Below are 16635 nucleotides of genomic sequence, written 5' to 3' on the forward strand. Positions count from 1 at the left end.
GAAAGGGCATTTCTATTTCTCCTTTGGAGGACCATGAAATCCAAAGTGGGGAAAGGATACGTTTCAACCCCCCAGTAAAACAGGAAATCTGCCCCATTGTTCCCCTTCAATTAAAATTCATGATTCGGTTATTAAGTGTTCTGTGCTAAGGACTTGGAAAGATACAAGTGGCACAATTCCTGCTTTTCAGATACTTCCATTCTAAAAGGGAGATAAAGAAAGAATGATCAGGATAAGAAAGGAAGTCACAAATGCTAGTGCATAGAGTTAAAGAGCAGATCATTGACTTTCCTTTCCCAGGACAAGCGTAGGATTGATTTCATCCCAATTCCATGTGCCATAGATATCTTTCAAGAATGATCCTGACTTAATGTTTGGGTTAGGCTCTTAAATCCAGTTAAATGGGTTTAGCATCAGTTGACTACCTTGGACTAGTTGTTGAACACATTCATTCTCCAAAAAATCTCATCAATGTCCCTTTGGTGACCTCTGGGATTCCCAAAAACTGAGGGGAAGAAGGGATTCTTGCACTCTGCCAAAGGAGGACAAGTGCTGTACAGATACCCTATAAGTTCTGGTGACCAGGTGCAAAGCCCCAGTCACCCATCCTAATTATGGCTCTCTACGTATGTTGTTTGTCTGACTCCTGAATAGAAGGATTTCTCTGGGGGGAGGTTGGATAGTGTAAACAGATGGGATCACCCCTGACTCATTTTATACATATATATATATATGTATCTATATATATATGTATATTATATATATATACACATATATATATATATATATATGCAATCCTTTGGTTTGTTCCTCCTCTTATAGTATGTACTGGTATTCTGTGGCCGCAATGACCATCAACACTCCTGTCTTCCAGTCTGGCATTGAACTCCAGGCAAAACTCCAGGAAACCTACCCAATGAAACTGGACATGAAGTTGGACCTAAAAGAGAAAAACTTTAAGTATGAAACCTTCCCATGGTGCCAAGAGACTGAGCTCCTGAAGGCCAGGTATACTAGTCAACTAGCTCTGCCCCCAAACTCCTTGTTGAGGAAACATAATGGCAACGACCAAGTTGGAACTAAGTTTGAATTTTGGAATTCCTCTCTTTCCATCAGATTCCCATCCCAGGATTCCATCAGGTGGAATCCATCAGATTACATAGCTGCTTCTTAGAACAGTCTTGAAAGATTCAATTCAGTTTGGAAACATTTATTCTTAGAGGTTTCAAATGATGAACTGGGAAGTCTATTGGTTTTTCTGTATTTATTCATTCACATTATTGACTTTCTGGAATACCTCTTTTTTAAACCAATATTTGCTTCTCCAGAGCCTCCTTTCCCCTGAACTCAAAGATGAATGCAGAGATGTGTCCAATAAGCAACAACCCCTGAGACCAAGACTGCTCTCACTGTCTCCATAGTGCCAAGGCATTTGCTGTGTCAAGAAGTGGAGAACCAGAAACTGAAAAAGAGGATTCCCCTAGTTCCTGAGGAAGCAGGATCTGTGATCTCCAAGGAACTATTTGATTCCACAGAGATGACTTTGAAGGTAGTGGGTGAGGACATAACAGATATGGAAGGTTAGAGGTTCCCTGAGAAAATGGACACAAGAGCAATACCTATGGCAGAGACACCACCGGTGTGTGATTGTTTGAAGACCAGGGAATTAGCATTGATAATGACTCAAGCACACATTCTGATCCTTCCACCTGTTAGTACTCTCCTCCCTTCCTTTGTACTTAAGATGTGGTATCCCTATAGGACTTTAAGGTCTGCAAATCACCTTAGCGTCATGCTTTCATTTGATCCCAACAACAACTCTAGGAGGTGGGGGACATTATTAGGCCTTTTTTGATTATGAGAAAACTAAGGAAGACAGAGGTTAAGTGACTTCCCCAGGGTCACATAGCTAGTAAGTGTTTAAGGTGGGATTTGAATTCAGGTCTCCTGATTTCAAATTCAAATTCATTACTCACTGTGCTACTTTTTTTGAGTTCTCTCTCTCTCTCTCTCTCTCTCTCTCTCTATATATATATATATATATATATATATACACACATATATATATACACATTGTGACTATGATAAGAAAACTCCAAATGGAGTCATGAAGAATTGGACATGACTTAAAAACAACAGAATAAAAACAACTACATATAAACCTAGTGAAATGAGTAGCCAGCATCACAGCTTAACTTGAATAAATAGAATACAAGGTTGAACATAGTTGCAATAAAGATAAGGGATGTGAGAGTGAGAGAGAGAGAGTGTGTGTGTGTGTGTGTGTGTGTGTGTGTGTGTGTGTGTAGAATGGGCAGATAAGAAGGCATTTGAATATATATATGTATATATATGTACAAACATATGTGTGTATTTTTAAAATTTTTTTTAATTTTATTTATTTAAGGCAGTAAAGTAACCTTGCCCAAGGTCACACGGCTTGGCAATTATTAGTGTCTGAGGCTAGATTTGAACTCAGATCCTCCTGACTCCAGGGCCAATGTTCTATCCACTGCCTGTAGCTGCCCCTTATGTGTGCATATATTTTTATATGGGAATAGCATATTTTATATATATATATATAAATGCATAGATCAATGGTCTTGGTCTTCTTCAATAATGAAGGACAGGAACCAACCAAGATATATATGTGTTGCAATGTACACATATATACAAATACAAATATATTTGCCTAATTTATTTATGTAAATCTCATCTGTATGCACAATAAAATCCTTCTCTCTTCACAAATATCCATATGCTGTATTATATTATCATATATAAGTATATATGCTTCTTGTATATATTCACATATGTCTAGATGTATGAGTATTTATGTACTGTTGTCGTTGTTATGTCCTACTCTGTGACCTTATTTGGGGTTTTCTTAGCAGATACCAGAGTTATTGGCATTTTCATCTCCAACTCATTTTTCAGATGAGGAACACACATACACACCCACCCACATATGCTTCTCTTAGAATGGAAGCTCCTTGAGGGTAGAGAATTATTTCTTTCTTTGTTTTTGTCCCCAAAGCCCTGTCTGTCAGTCAATAATCCTTTATTGAATATTTACCTTGCTTCTATGGGCTTAGCTCTGGCAATAATACAAAGATGGCAGACTCCTATTCTAAGGAGCAGGGACAGGTCAGTTGGATAAAGAACTCTGTCCATATAAGAGATATATAGAAGAGATAGAAGGAAATCCAAGGGGAGAAGATCCTAGCTCCTAGGGAAGTGGGGGGTTACCCCAGAAAGACCCCCTGCAATAGGAAGGACTTTGAGTCTTCAAGGAAACCAAAGAAACCAGGAGGTGGTCTTGAAGGGGCAGAGTATTCCAGAACTATAGGACAGTCCATGCAAAAGCATGGAAACATCACAATCAGGGAACAACAAGTCAATCTAGTACGTAGTATGTGCTCAATAAATGATCGTTGACGGGTTGATTGCTGGAAGACTTGCTGGTCCCATCCCCTGCCTCTTGTTGATAATTTCCAAAATGGGCTTGTTCAAATGTAGCCAGGAAAGACTTCCGAACCTATCCCTCTGAGTTACTCTGATTCCCTCAAACCTGAGGTTCTCCATGGTGAAAATGGAAAGACCCATTTCCAAGATGCTTGGCTCAGTCTGCCTTATTTGGGTTTTCTTTCCTATTTCTCCTTGAAATCCCTTAGTGCCACATCATTCCATTCTCCATCATATAGTGGGAACACATGAAGTTCAGCTTATAGCAAAACCAGGTAAGGAAAGAGTTGGCTTCCTCATGGGGATTGTGGATGGCAGAGCAAGAACTTTGATGTCCTTTGTATTGGACCCCTTATACAGATGTTATGGTGAAGAAGATTGGGATGGAAATTGAAGTAGGACCTAAAACTGCTTCCAGACTAATCCATATGGTACGTTCCAAGGAGTCACAGTAGATTGAATGCAAAGAAACCTCAAAAAGATCCTGGGGTTAGAAAATGTGCTTCCTTTGTCTTGGGCATACCCAACCCATATTGTCACATCCTTTTATGCCTTAGGAAATCAACCTGAAAAATTAAGAAAATTTTTCCTCACATCTTTTGAGCCATTTTTAAGTCAAAAACAGAAACTATAAATTTGTGTCCAGATTTTTATAATTTTCTTAACAATTTTTCTGACCTTATAAAATGATTTTTGTAATTGTCCTAAAGTAAAATTCTCTTCAACTTAATAACAGTTAGCACTGATGTATCACTTTAAGGTTTGCAAACTTTACATGTTAACTGATCTGAGAAAGCAACATGGCAATAGTGGTAAAAAAAAATGTAGTGTTGGGAGTCAAGGAACCTGAATTCAAATTCTGGCTTTGCTGTTTCTCTCTTACTTTGTGACCTTGAGCAGGTCATTTTCCCTCATTGGGTCTTAGTATCCTCAAATGTAAAGTGAAAATGATTATAGACTCTTCTCACTTTAAATCTATGGTCTTATAAATTTTATTATCTGTCTCTCTAACACATAATCTATCAACTATCTACATATCTATCTATCTATCTATCTATCTGTGTAGCTACCTACCTACCCATTTATCCCTTTCTTTAAATTCATTTAAGTTGGAAATTTCACACTTTCCTATGATAGCATGGAATCAAAGAGAGCAAAAGAAATCTCAGGAATCTCTCTAACCCCCATCATTTTACAGAGGGGTAAACTGAGGTCCAGAAACTTCATGACCCATAATGAAAATTTGCCTTCCCTCTGAGACCTCCCTCTCTACTCCCTCCCCTGGAAAATTTATTCTGTATCTAGCTTATTTATTCAAAGTTGCTTGCATGTTATCACCCCCCCATTAGACTGAAAATTCCCATAAGATTATAAACTCCTTGAGAGCAAGGATGTCTTTTGCCTTTTTTGTATCCTCAGAGCTTAGTACAGAGCAGGCATGTGGTACCCACCTAATAAATGTTTAGTGAATTGAACTGAGAATAGAGGTGGGCTTTTTGCCCTTTTAAAATATAAGAAATATATTTATATATAAATTATTATAGACATAAAACATTATGTATCATTTAGTGGAGTTTCTGGCTTAGTAAAGGAATTTACATATAAAGTCGTTGATGGATTTAGACTAGTTGATTGATTAGACTGTTGGTGAATGTATCTTTGTGCTAATTTCCCAGTTCTGCCATTCAATAACTACGTAATCTTTGACAAATCATTTGACTTCACCAGGTCTCTCTTTTCTCATCTGCAAAATGAGAGATTTAGAGCAGAGGACTTAAGGTTCCTTCTAGTTCTTAATCACATCCTAGAACGTGAGACTCACCAATATCTCCTTCCTCAAACTCAGATGAAGTTCTTGGAGAACAGTCCCCCATCCATGCTAACTGGAATATTTTGGGTAGAATGCAGTGAACACAATCCTGATGGCTTCCACTTTGCTATCTTCACAAATAATCACTCCTCCAAAGCTGTAATCCAGTTATGGGTCACTAATTTCACCAAAAGTAGCCAATGGAAAGCTTGTGCTGATATCTCCTTGGAGAATTTTCACATGGCAAAGGTAAGCCACAAATCTCAGCAAATATACACATCAACAAGTCGAGTCTAGGAGATGTTTCCATTTATTCCAGACCCCAGTAGGTCAATGTTCTGATTCCTTCGTGCATTGTAGGCATCCCTGAAATGGGGGAAGAATTGCCAGGAATATCAAGTGTTGGGGGAGATTGTGACTGGATAGTTCACTAATCACTCTGCTGTGCAAATGGAGGTTGCTTGGCCAAAAGTCTCAGCAGAGGTCACAAAAATGGGAAAATGGTGAGATTTTCCTCCCTCTCATCTATTGTATTTTCCAAATGGACTGAAATAGAAAATGTTTGGGTGAGCAAGGAATAGGAGTCACAAATGACATGTGGAAACTTGCTGTATAAATTTCTTTTGGGTTATGGCTTGGATGATCCCCAACTTCTATTCCTGCCTCCCCCCAATACTGAAACTGCTTTCATAGACCCCTTTTGAGGAATCTGTAAACTTGGATGGGAAAAAAATCAAACAAATTACATCTTTATTTCAATATAATTTCTTTTCTTTGTAATTATTCAATTCTCTTTGCAATACTAAGGATTTTATACATTTATACATTTCAGAGGGAACATTAATTCTGAGAATGGTTTATAGGCTTCACCAGATTGACAAGGAGATCCATGGCACAAAATATATTTAAGAACCCCTGAGCAAACTTTTTTTTTATATATCTTGGGAACGTGAATTCTAAGGAGAGTAAATTATGGTCCCAAGATGAGACAAGCAGTAAATGACAGGACTGGAAATCAAACCACATTCTCTGACTCCAAATTCAATTTTCTTTTCATTTCACAATCTGGCTCTTTGTATTCCCAGCATCTTGTATTTAGTAGGTGTTTAATACATCTTTATTGAATGGATGAATATTTCTTACTCATTTCTAGGTTTTATACATTCATTCCTGGACTTCTCTCTCAACTTGGATTCTCTGAAACAGCCTGGAAAAATCCCCTTCAGAAGGCCAGCTTGGTGATGACCCTCCCCTCCCCCAGAAGAGGGGATGTCATCATCAGGCTGCCCCATGTAAGTGTGCCCACCCTAGTTTGGGGCTTCTCCCTGAAGGAGTCCTCTCACACATTCTCTCTTTTCCTTTGCTAGTGTTCATTCTTTTTAGTCATGCCTGACTCTTTTTGACTTTATTTGGGGTTTTCTTGGCAAAGATACTAGAGTTGTTTACCATTTCCTTCTCCAAATCATTTTGCAGATAAGGGTCACACAGCTAATAGGTGTCTGAGGCAGGATTTGAACTCCTGACTTCCTGCTTCCAGCCAGAGCACTTTCTATCTACTGGACCACCTACCTGCTGTTTTTCATTGGCAGGTTACATTTTCTGGACCAAACATTCTCTCATCCATACCATACATTTTAAGTCTACCTACTACCAAGTTGCCTATCCATGTGGGGGATTTCTTTGCTCAAATCACAGATTCCATTAAGGACACTTTCCAAGGTAAGAAAAGTAGTTTCTAACAACTTTTATTTTAGGGTTTACATATGACTTTTGGCATATGGGGATCATCCCATGGAAATCAGTGACATCTATCAAATTAGATAAATTCAATTCAAATCAACTAGCATTTATTGAGTTAGAAAAGGGTATCTTGGTACTTTCCCCTGCTCTTTTCCAGAGGTGGAGATTTCTGGTATAATATAGGATCCTTTAGATGGGTTAATCAGTTTTATTGATTTCTTCCTCTTCCTCCTTTTCTTTTACAAATTCTTTGTTATGAGAAATGACTCTCTGAGAAGGGAAGGGTACCGAAATCTAGGCAATGTAAAAACAAAATATATGCATAAAATAAGTTTTTTAAAAAAGGGGAAAAATTATGTTTTGGGGTATTTTGAAAAGAATACTGGATTTTGAGTCAGAGAATGGGTCTATCTTTGCCACTCTTGTAGATAAACTTGGACAAATCACATGATCACTCTTTGCCTGGTTTTCCTTCTCTGTGCCATGAGGGGGCTATGAAGGTATGACTTCTAAGGTCTCATGTAATTCTGAATACCTGATGACTCTGTGACCTGACTCTCTGTCTTTCTATAGGCTCTACCTAGAGTATGTCTTCACTTGGGCCCCTTAGAATGCCAGGCTTCCTCATAGACTAGCTCCTATGGGAAACCTTTCTTGACTCCCATAGTTGGCAGCATCCTCTCCCTCCTCAAAGTATTTTATACAACCATAGACTTAGAGGTGTTAGGGACCTTCAAGGTGATTACCCCCCCACACACACACATCTTACAGAAGAAGAAATGTCCAAGATCACAGAGCCAGTAGAAGTGTTCCAGTCCTCTGACCCTGGTCCAGCCCTATTTGGAACCAGTCTCCTTTGCCACAAAAACGGGGAACTGGACCACATGGATTTCCAGGTCTAATGTTATGAACCTATATGAACAAATTTTCACTTTTTATCTTATTCCTCAGCTTATTGTTCAGTCAGTCAAGAAAACATCACCCCCTTCAATGGGATCCAGTATAGCTACCCCCTGCTTGCCAACTGCTTCCATATCCTCACCCAGGATGCCAGCTCCGAGCTGAGGTTCCTGGTGTTGATAAAAACAGCTGAAGAATCTCCTGGCCAAAAGGCCATCAATGTCAAACTGGCCAATCAGTAAGCCATTCTAATTAGAATTGCTTCACTAGCACAAGGTCACTGCAGTAGTTGGAGGGTGGTTCTGGTTTGTCCCAAAAAATGGAGAGAGAATTATAATTTTATATGTCTTCACAAATGTGGAAGCAGCTTATTAAATCATCTACTTGGAAATTCTAATGTGTTGAATTTTCCATATGCTGCTCAAATGCATATGTTCTATTACAATTACCTTATGGCGTGTGTTGAGCGTCGTTTCAAAAACACCCCCTAATGAACTGGGGCATGGACTCTCATTTTCTTGTTAGCAAATGTTTAAAGAATCCAGCTCACCTTTCTTTTTTTCTTCCCCCCCCTCTATTTCTTTCCTTCTCCTCCATCCCCAATCTCTTTCTAAAGTGACATTGATATATATTCTGCTCAAGGATGCCTTTGGCTTCAGGTGGATAGAAAAGGGATACCCCTTTATGGCAGTGGTGGGTATTGTTCTCTTTTGTTGGTCCTTATTTTTCTCCTCTATTTATTGGAAATGGAGAAACATTCAACCAAAACCATGATGGTGAGACCCTCTGATTCACCTCAGTTTCCTCATCAGTAAAATGATGGTCCCTTCTGAGGTCCCTCCTAGCCACAGATCTATGATCCTATAATCCAGTGATTCATGGCTATCTCTCATGCCTGGGAGCTGAACTCCCTTACCTCAGTTCTTCCAATTAGTCCAAATGACCTCAGCCAAAGTAACTAGCCCTGTTGCTTGAATTTTGATGCAGGAGGTCATGGGGGGAATTCCTGGGAGATTTTGAGAAAGGGACTGAGTTGGTTGGTTTTAAGGTTCTCACTAATGGAATCCACAATTTTTGGTATTTTTTTCCATTCTTTAGCACAGTGAAGACCTCAGCTGAATTTAAATCAGTGTGTAATTTGATGTCACAAGATGCTTTGAGCTCTTTGCTTTAAAAAAAAAGAAAAGAAAATCCAAATCCAGTTAATTTAAACTCAGCTTTTCAAATCAACTCAACAAGATTTATGAAGTATTTATTATGCATAAAATGCTATGCTAGTTTTAGGTGTCATATTTTGATTTAACCATTGCTTCTTTCTGAATTGAAGAATCAGATTTTCCTTCTTAGTAAATTTCATGTTGAAATTTTTTATATTTTTTTTTATATTTTAGAGTCACTTGTGTCCATCAAGAATGAAAGTGAGGGAATCTCTCTGCACCGGAGTATGGTATTGAAAACTTTATTATGATGGGAAAACATGCAAGGTATCTTTGTCTTTTGGTTTTTTTCGGAGGGGTGTTGGTTAGCATTTTCACCTGAAATAATTAGATTCTTCCCCTTGGTGTCCAGGACAATATTCTGTTATGAAACTTTCCTGCTTAGGAAAGGGTTTGAAGGATGAACTCTGTTCCTACCCTAGTGCTGACCACTAAATTAAGGTGTTAATGATAATTTAGATGATACAGCTGCAGAAAACAATTGGGTGCATCCTCTTCTGACTGAAGGTTATTTAAGGACGATGCAGCTTGTTGGAAGATTCACCAGTCATCATCTCTGTTCTAGATAGACAATGTCTTGCATTTTCTTCCTCGTTCTACCTCCCCATCCTCCAATAGTGTGACCTCTCCTTTCTAAATTGTTCTCAGGTCCATATTTACTTCTGGATGATTGGAAAAACACCTGGTTTGTGTGGACAAGTAAATACAGAAACCATCCAGGAATTCCAGATGCCCAGTGGCTACATAGCTAAAGATGCTGTGAGCTTTGCTCAATTTTGGGTTCTGACAGAAGGCTCCTGTTCCAGAGGTAAGAAGACCTACCTTAGGTCCCAGGCTAAAGTGAAAAAAAAAACCTTTTAACCCAATTGAGATTTACTGACACATACTATTGCTTTAGATATCATATTTTTCTGGCATTATCTTCCACAAAGAAGGGTGTTTAATAATGCCCAATTAAGGAGTCTCTTTCCTTGGAGATCTTAAAGAGGAGAATAGAAGACCATCTGTCTTAGGTAGTTTAGACATTCACCAGATGTTATGGGGACTAGATCAATTTATACCTAATAGTTCCTTCCAAGGAGTCTCTAATTCTTGGAAAATAGAACTTTAATAGATTGTAAGTAGGTAGCAAAGTCTCTGCATACAGGGTTGACCCACCAGATTTGATACTTCTCTAATGACAGATCTTTGAAAGGAAGAATTGTGTTTTCTCCAGTCTCTCCATGTGGTATTCATGAGATCACATATTTAGAGACAGAAAAAATCCTAAAGATCATTTAATACATTTTCTAGATGAGACAAAGACCCAAAGAAATGGTGACTTGTCTAATGCTACAAGGCTGTAAGTGGTAATATTAGTTTCTCTGATTAGAAACCCAATAATACTCTCCAAATGCATCAGGCTTCCTCTCATGGTACCATGAAAGTTTGTTGAAATGGGATGCAGTCCAATGAACTTTCAATTGTTTAGTGGATGGAAGGAAAAGCTTGGGCAATAGCAAGTAATGATTTTTTTGTTCTTTATATCATCCTATTTGAATATACACATATGTACAATACCCACACTTTCAGACATGTTCTAGCCAGACTCCATGCTTATAACTAAACCTAAGCTGCCTTTGACCTTAATATTAGTAACTTGATGATAGAAAGGATGCTTCAGCTTGTCTAAATATATTGTCTAAAAAGTAGATAATGCATGACCTACCTCAAAGGGTCATTGTTAGTAAAGTTAATGTAAGGCTAAAATACAATAGAAATGTGGATTATTACTGTAATTTCTTTTGGACAAGTCTTACAATTTTGTTGTGGAAGGAGTACTAGGTAAGAAACTTCCTCTACCAAGCCAGATTGGTACCTTTTCTGCAACTTAAAATAAATGAATGAATGAGTGAATGAATAAGAACAACAATGAGAGAATAGTTAGCATTTACACAGCACATCAAGATTTGTAAAACATTTTATGTGCCAGATCTCTTTTGAGATGACCATTGGCATGGTAGGTGCTATCATTATTCCCATTTTCAAAAGAAAGGAACCTAGATTGAGAAACATTAACTCTTAGAAAATTGATTAGGGGACTGGGAGTAAATGATTTTTCTCAAGCTCACATAGCTAATATATTTCAGTAGAGGGACTTGAATTCAGGTTTTAATAAGCTAGCTTTCCACCCCTAACTTCACCCTATTGCTATTTATTATTGTTATTATTAATTGATTCCCATACCAATGCCCAAAGAGACCTCTAGAAACGCGCATGGATAGAATTCTTAGACATCAAGTTTTAGAGTTGACAAGGAGACAATATCCATTTGCTGTTCATTCAACAAATATTTATTGAGTAGTAGTGGGTGCAACATTATGTGTGAGAGAAAGTCAATCTCAGAATCAGGAAAATCTGGGGTTCAGGTCTCTCTGAGACATGCGCTAAAACATTAGAGGACCCAGGTTCAAATTCCACTGTTGGTACATTCTTCTTGTTTGATCCAGAAAACTTCATCAACTTCCCTTAACTTTGTTTGTAAAAGAAGAGGATTGGGATCGGTTGGTCTCAGAGGAACCTTCTAGCTCTTGTTCTAGAGTTACATTTAGGGAGATGTGACTTAGCTCCTAGTGAGCTTAATGGAGGGTAATCAATTGATTGAGCAGAGCTTTATCAGAGCACCAGACATGGAGTCAGGAAGACTTACCTTCATGAATTCAAGTCTGACCTCAGACAGTTCCTAGCTGTGTGACTCTGGACAAGACATTTCACCCTGGATGTCTCAGTTTTCTCATTTGCAAAATAATCTGACGAAGGAAATGGCAAAACATTTTAATGTCTTTGCCAACAAAGCCCCAAATAGAGTCACAAAAAGTTAGATAAGACTTAAAAATGCCTAAACACACACAAAATAATTGAAGTCTCCTCACCGTGAATTCTCTATGATAATGAAATCAGGAGTCCAATTTAAAAAAATAACATGTTAGAGACCATGAGGATACAAACAGGTATAAAGGATGTTCCTTGCTAAGAGGCTTACAGTCTCGGTAGGCAATCACCTAGAAAAGAGAAATCTCTTTTTTCAAACAACAATAACATACAATTTATTATGAAGGCAGAGTTACCTTGGAGTTCTCCTGTCTCCATTGGTCCCACAACCAATCAGCTGTACTTAACTATCCCATTATCCCTAGCATCTTCCCCCTCTTTGTCATTCCCACTGAGATCACCTCCTTGAAGCCTTCCCTACCTTTTATTTGCACTTTTGGCCAAGCCTCCTAATCAATCAGTTGCTCTTCCTTACCTTCAATTTCCCCTAATCCATCCTACGCACCACTCTCAGAATTATCTTCCCAGCACAGTTCTCTGTTAGTTCCTTAGGAGTCGAGACTATAATTTTTAAAAACATTGCATTCCAAAGCCTGGTACTATATGTTTCCTAGAAATGGCGATTAATAAGTGTCTGTTGAATTATGAGTGTGGCGAGGAACACTGGAAGACCATGTTGAAGCCCTCCTCAGACATTTAACTAGCTGGGTGACCCTGGGCAAGGTGGGCAACTCTCTCGGTCTCAGTTGTCACACATGTAAAACTGGAGTAATCATAACATCTACACCTCAGAGTTGTTGGGAGAATCAAATGAGAATCAAATATCTGTCAAGCATCCAAAAGGAGAGAAATTAGCACACTATATAAATATTTGTTATTATTGTAGTATTATTATATTATTGTAGTATTATTATTACAAAAGGCTTTTCATGTACTTAATAGTAATGAGATTTCATATATATGTAGATATAATTTTACACATAGGCTGGATTTGAACTCAGGTCCTCCTGACTCCAGGGCCAGTGCTCTATCCACTGCACCACCTAGCTACCCAGTCCTTCATTCTTGAAGAAGACCATGACATCAGGAAGGTGTTCCCTTGACATGCATGTGAATTGAATTGAAGTGAGAAGGTGTTACGCTAAGTCACCAACCTTACTGGCCATCTGGGTCTAGTGGCTACATATGGATCAGGATGACTGGAGATGGCCCTGGATGTGAAGCAATCAGGGTGAAGTGACTTGCTCAAGGTCACACAGTAAGTTTCTGAGATCAGATTTGAAGTCAGGTCCTCCTGACTTCAGAGCTGACTCTATCCCCACTGGGTCCTCCAACTGTCCATGTAATATATATAATGTGTTTGTATATATAATATTTGTTTATATCACTTTATAATCCTCAAAGCACTATATAAATATTAGATAATAATATAATAGGGTTTTTTTCTGCCAGCATCATAGGGTAGCAGTGATAGAATTAGAATGACCTGAGTTCAAATCTTGCCTCAGATACTTACTAGCTATGTTCTCTGAATAAGTCCCTTAATTTTCCCATCTTTAAAACGGCATCTACCCCCTAAAGTTGTTGGGAAGATCAAATGAGAAAGTCCATGAATGTATTTTGCAGGCTTTAAAGCTAACTATTCACCAACAACTACCCTGAAGATCCCTGCCCACCAAAGTTTTGTTTCTGTTACTTTTGAAATCGCATCAAAAGACAAGAAGGCAGGGAGACAGGAGTGGGCAAGGAAGAAAAATTTTTGGAACTCACTGATGGTTTGGTTTCAGCTTGCTCCTTTCAGCACCAGTTCATGAGACTTGAGAAGACAATTCAAGGAGAAAATTCCTCATGCTCATCAGTACAGCCAGTGTTGAGGTGTCTGAAGGGCTGCAGAATGGTCCAAACCATCACCACTCTGGTTGGCTTTCATTGCCTTCCAGTTGGTAAGTATCCCGGTGTTCCAAAAAGGCAATGGGTTCAGCTTGTCCTTATCATGAAAATGTAGCAGATGGGGTCCATTGCTTAACTGGCACGTGGCAAGAGCCGGCATCCATTAAGAGCAAGAAGAATGGATAATGCCTCCAATACATGAACCTCCCAATTTTAAGCCATGTTGGTCAGGATCAAAGGTATGCAGGTAAATATTTAACAGCTAGATTTGGGAGGGGGGATTCACCCAAGCAACACTTTTAAATTTGATCTGCATTATTAACATTTTCTGACATAATTTTCTTATATCTAGACAATTAAGAAAGCAATAAATTGAGCCCTTGATTTGTAGAATTTGATGATTTTCAAGGTGTAAATACATAGGCTGAGCATTTAACAATCTCTTGTGGGCCAGTTTGGACTGGCTTCAGCACACCCTGGCCAGGAAGGTTTACATGATGGCTTAGAAATCAGACACCTGCGCAGACTGCCCAGAGGAAGCAACTGGCACACTGTCCTCTCACCTCCCATCCTTCTTCAGTTTCCCATCTATTGGTGCTCTCCCTTTCCCAGAGTGTCTTCTTGATGCTCTCTATCTTCGTTTTGCCCGTGCTGGCCTCTACTCAACCCCCATATCCGAACCTACAAATTCACACAAATGTCAAATACTCTAATCAGATATATGAATTGATCTTGGAATTCTAAGACTAGAGCTAGAAGGGCTCTCAGAGGTCATGAACTTACTGCATTTTATAGATAAGGAAACTGAGGACTTGGAAGAATAAGAACGACTTTTCCGAGTTCTTCCAGGTAGACAACACTAGGGATGGGTCTTGAAGCCAGGTTCTCTGACTCCAGAATCAGAATTCTTCTCCTCCAAGTTATATTTACAGCTGGAAAGACATATTTGTTAATGTAAATAAATCTTTACTTCAAAGAATTTCAGCCAAGGAGACAATTTGGAGGAATCTATGGGAGGGATATTTTTTTTTTTTGGCCAGGGACTCTCCATCTCATTCCCCAAATGTCTTTATATCAGACTGGAAGGTGGGGAAGGTGCCTTCTCCTTAAAAGACACATGGATAGGGAAACTTTGGGGATGTCTACCTCTACTCAGGTCCTTCTAAGGAGATACATCCATGTGTATACCTTAACCATGTGGTGCCATAATCAGAAGGTTTTAAATTTCAAGGAGAAATGCTTTCTGCTTTGTAACTTTTTGAAATGTCACAAACCTGATGGATTGTAACAGAACTTAAAATTTGCCCCTTTTCCACAGAAATGCTTTCAATAGACTTGTTAAACACATCCAAGGCACTTGAATCTGAGTAATAACAATATAGTAAAAGACAATGATGCTCCCTGGAGGTATGAGGGGAGGTGAGTGTAGGGCTGATTAGATTGAAAATCTCCACTAAATGTTTCAATGTTGCTTGAGTTGCTCTGGATGACTTTGTCAAGTTCCGGAGATAAGGGAATCCTCATTCCCATTTCTCCACCTGAGTTGGTTTTAATCCATCTGCTATGTTTATTGCCTTTGAGCACCATATTGGTCCCAGAGTCTTGGACCTAGACTTGGAAGGGAAATTAATGACCTTCTTGTTCAATCCCCTCATTTCCTGATGAAGAAATTGAGCCTAGGAAGATAATAATAATAATAATAATAATAATACCAACTAACATTTTCCAAACTCTGTGCTAAGTACTTGCCAATTATTATCTCAATTGACCTTTACAATAACCCCAGAAGATAATCATTCCTATTTTACAGATAAGAAAACTGATGCAAAAAAAGTGACTTGCCCAAGGTCACTGTCTCCTGATTCCAGGGCCATTGTTCTTTCTTCTGTGACTTTTAAGTTACAAGTCTCTTCTTTTTTCTCCGGGACAGATTCTGAGGCCCATTTTTCCATTGAGCCAACAAGGTTGGGGCTAAAGTCTGAGGATGTGGAAGAGAAATTTGAGGTCCCTGTCCAATGTTCCTGTGATGAGCAGATATGCCTGGCATGACTTTCCAATAGCTTTAGAATCTCTCTATGTGGTCATCCCTTGGGTGCTTTGCCCAGGCTTTCTGGATAGGTTTATATGGGTGGCATCCAGGGCCACCTCCAGTCATCCTGGTCCACATTTGGCCACTGGACCCAGATGGCTCTGGAGGAGAAAGTGAAGCTGGTGATTTAGTTCAGCACCCCCCCACTCAAATTCAATTCATGTGCTTGTCATGGTATCACCTCCCTGATGTCATGGTCTTCTTTGAGAATGAAGGACAAACATCATCATCATCATTTGTGTCTGGCACATACAACTGAATTTATTTATATACCCAAACATGATTTTCTTAAAAAATGAAAATGATGACCTTTGTGAAACAATGTACTATTCATTTCAGTATTTGATTATGAATAAATGTGTGAATATCAAAGGAAACAGATTTATTTTTTCCTAATTTTCTGAAAGATGGAAAACCTTGGTTCACTCATTGAATGCCCTTCATATTCATTCCAATGGTTCATACATGAAGTCTTTAGGGGGAACACAAACATTGCATTGGCCTTTTAGATGGATTATACAAACTTCTGTCATTGAGATGACACATAAGTGAATTTTACAGATAACTGAAGTTTATCCTCTTTCATTTTCTGAACTTACTTTGTTTTTAACATTTTCAGGAGAAATCTTTCTTTAATATGTTCCTCACGACTAGGTCCACTTAGAGAGTGCTAAACCTAATTAACTTTCTATTGATGATTCAGCAGCATAATC

General features: G+C 38.7%; 1 protein-coding gene across 1 annotated transcript in view; it reads left to right on the forward strand.

Annotated features, from left to right (window-relative positions):
- The window catches only part of LOC141510980 (vitellogenin-2-like), a 63813-nt gene extending 47931 nt beyond the window's left edge, over positions 1-15882 (forward strand). The window contains 18 exon segments of the mRNA XM_074220347.1: positions 823-1008; positions 1422-1467; positions 1469-1549; positions 3520-3686; positions 3688-3740; positions 3826-3896; positions 5312-5524; positions 5636-5778; positions 6429-6567; positions 6865-6994; positions 7967-8153; positions 8532-8608; positions 9307-9339; positions 9342-9365; positions 9368-9399; positions 9781-9940; positions 13731-13886; positions 15764-15882. Coding sequence (XP_074076448.1) covers positions 823-1008; positions 1422-1467; positions 1469-1549; positions 3520-3686; positions 3688-3740; positions 3826-3896; positions 5312-5524; positions 5636-5778; positions 6429-6567; positions 6865-6994; positions 7967-8153; positions 8532-8608; positions 9307-9339; positions 9342-9365; positions 9368-9399; positions 9781-9940; positions 13731-13886; positions 15764-15882 — 2017 coding nt within the window.
- Positions 15883-16635: the final 753 nt, after the last annotated feature.

Source organism: Macrotis lagotis, chromosome 2, assembly GCF_037893015.1.
Source record: "Macrotis lagotis isolate mMagLag1 chromosome 2, bilby.v1.9.chrom.fasta, whole genome shotgun sequence".
NCBI classification, from domain to species: domain Eukaryota; kingdom Metazoa; phylum Chordata; class Mammalia; order Peramelemorphia; family Peramelidae; genus Macrotis; species Macrotis lagotis.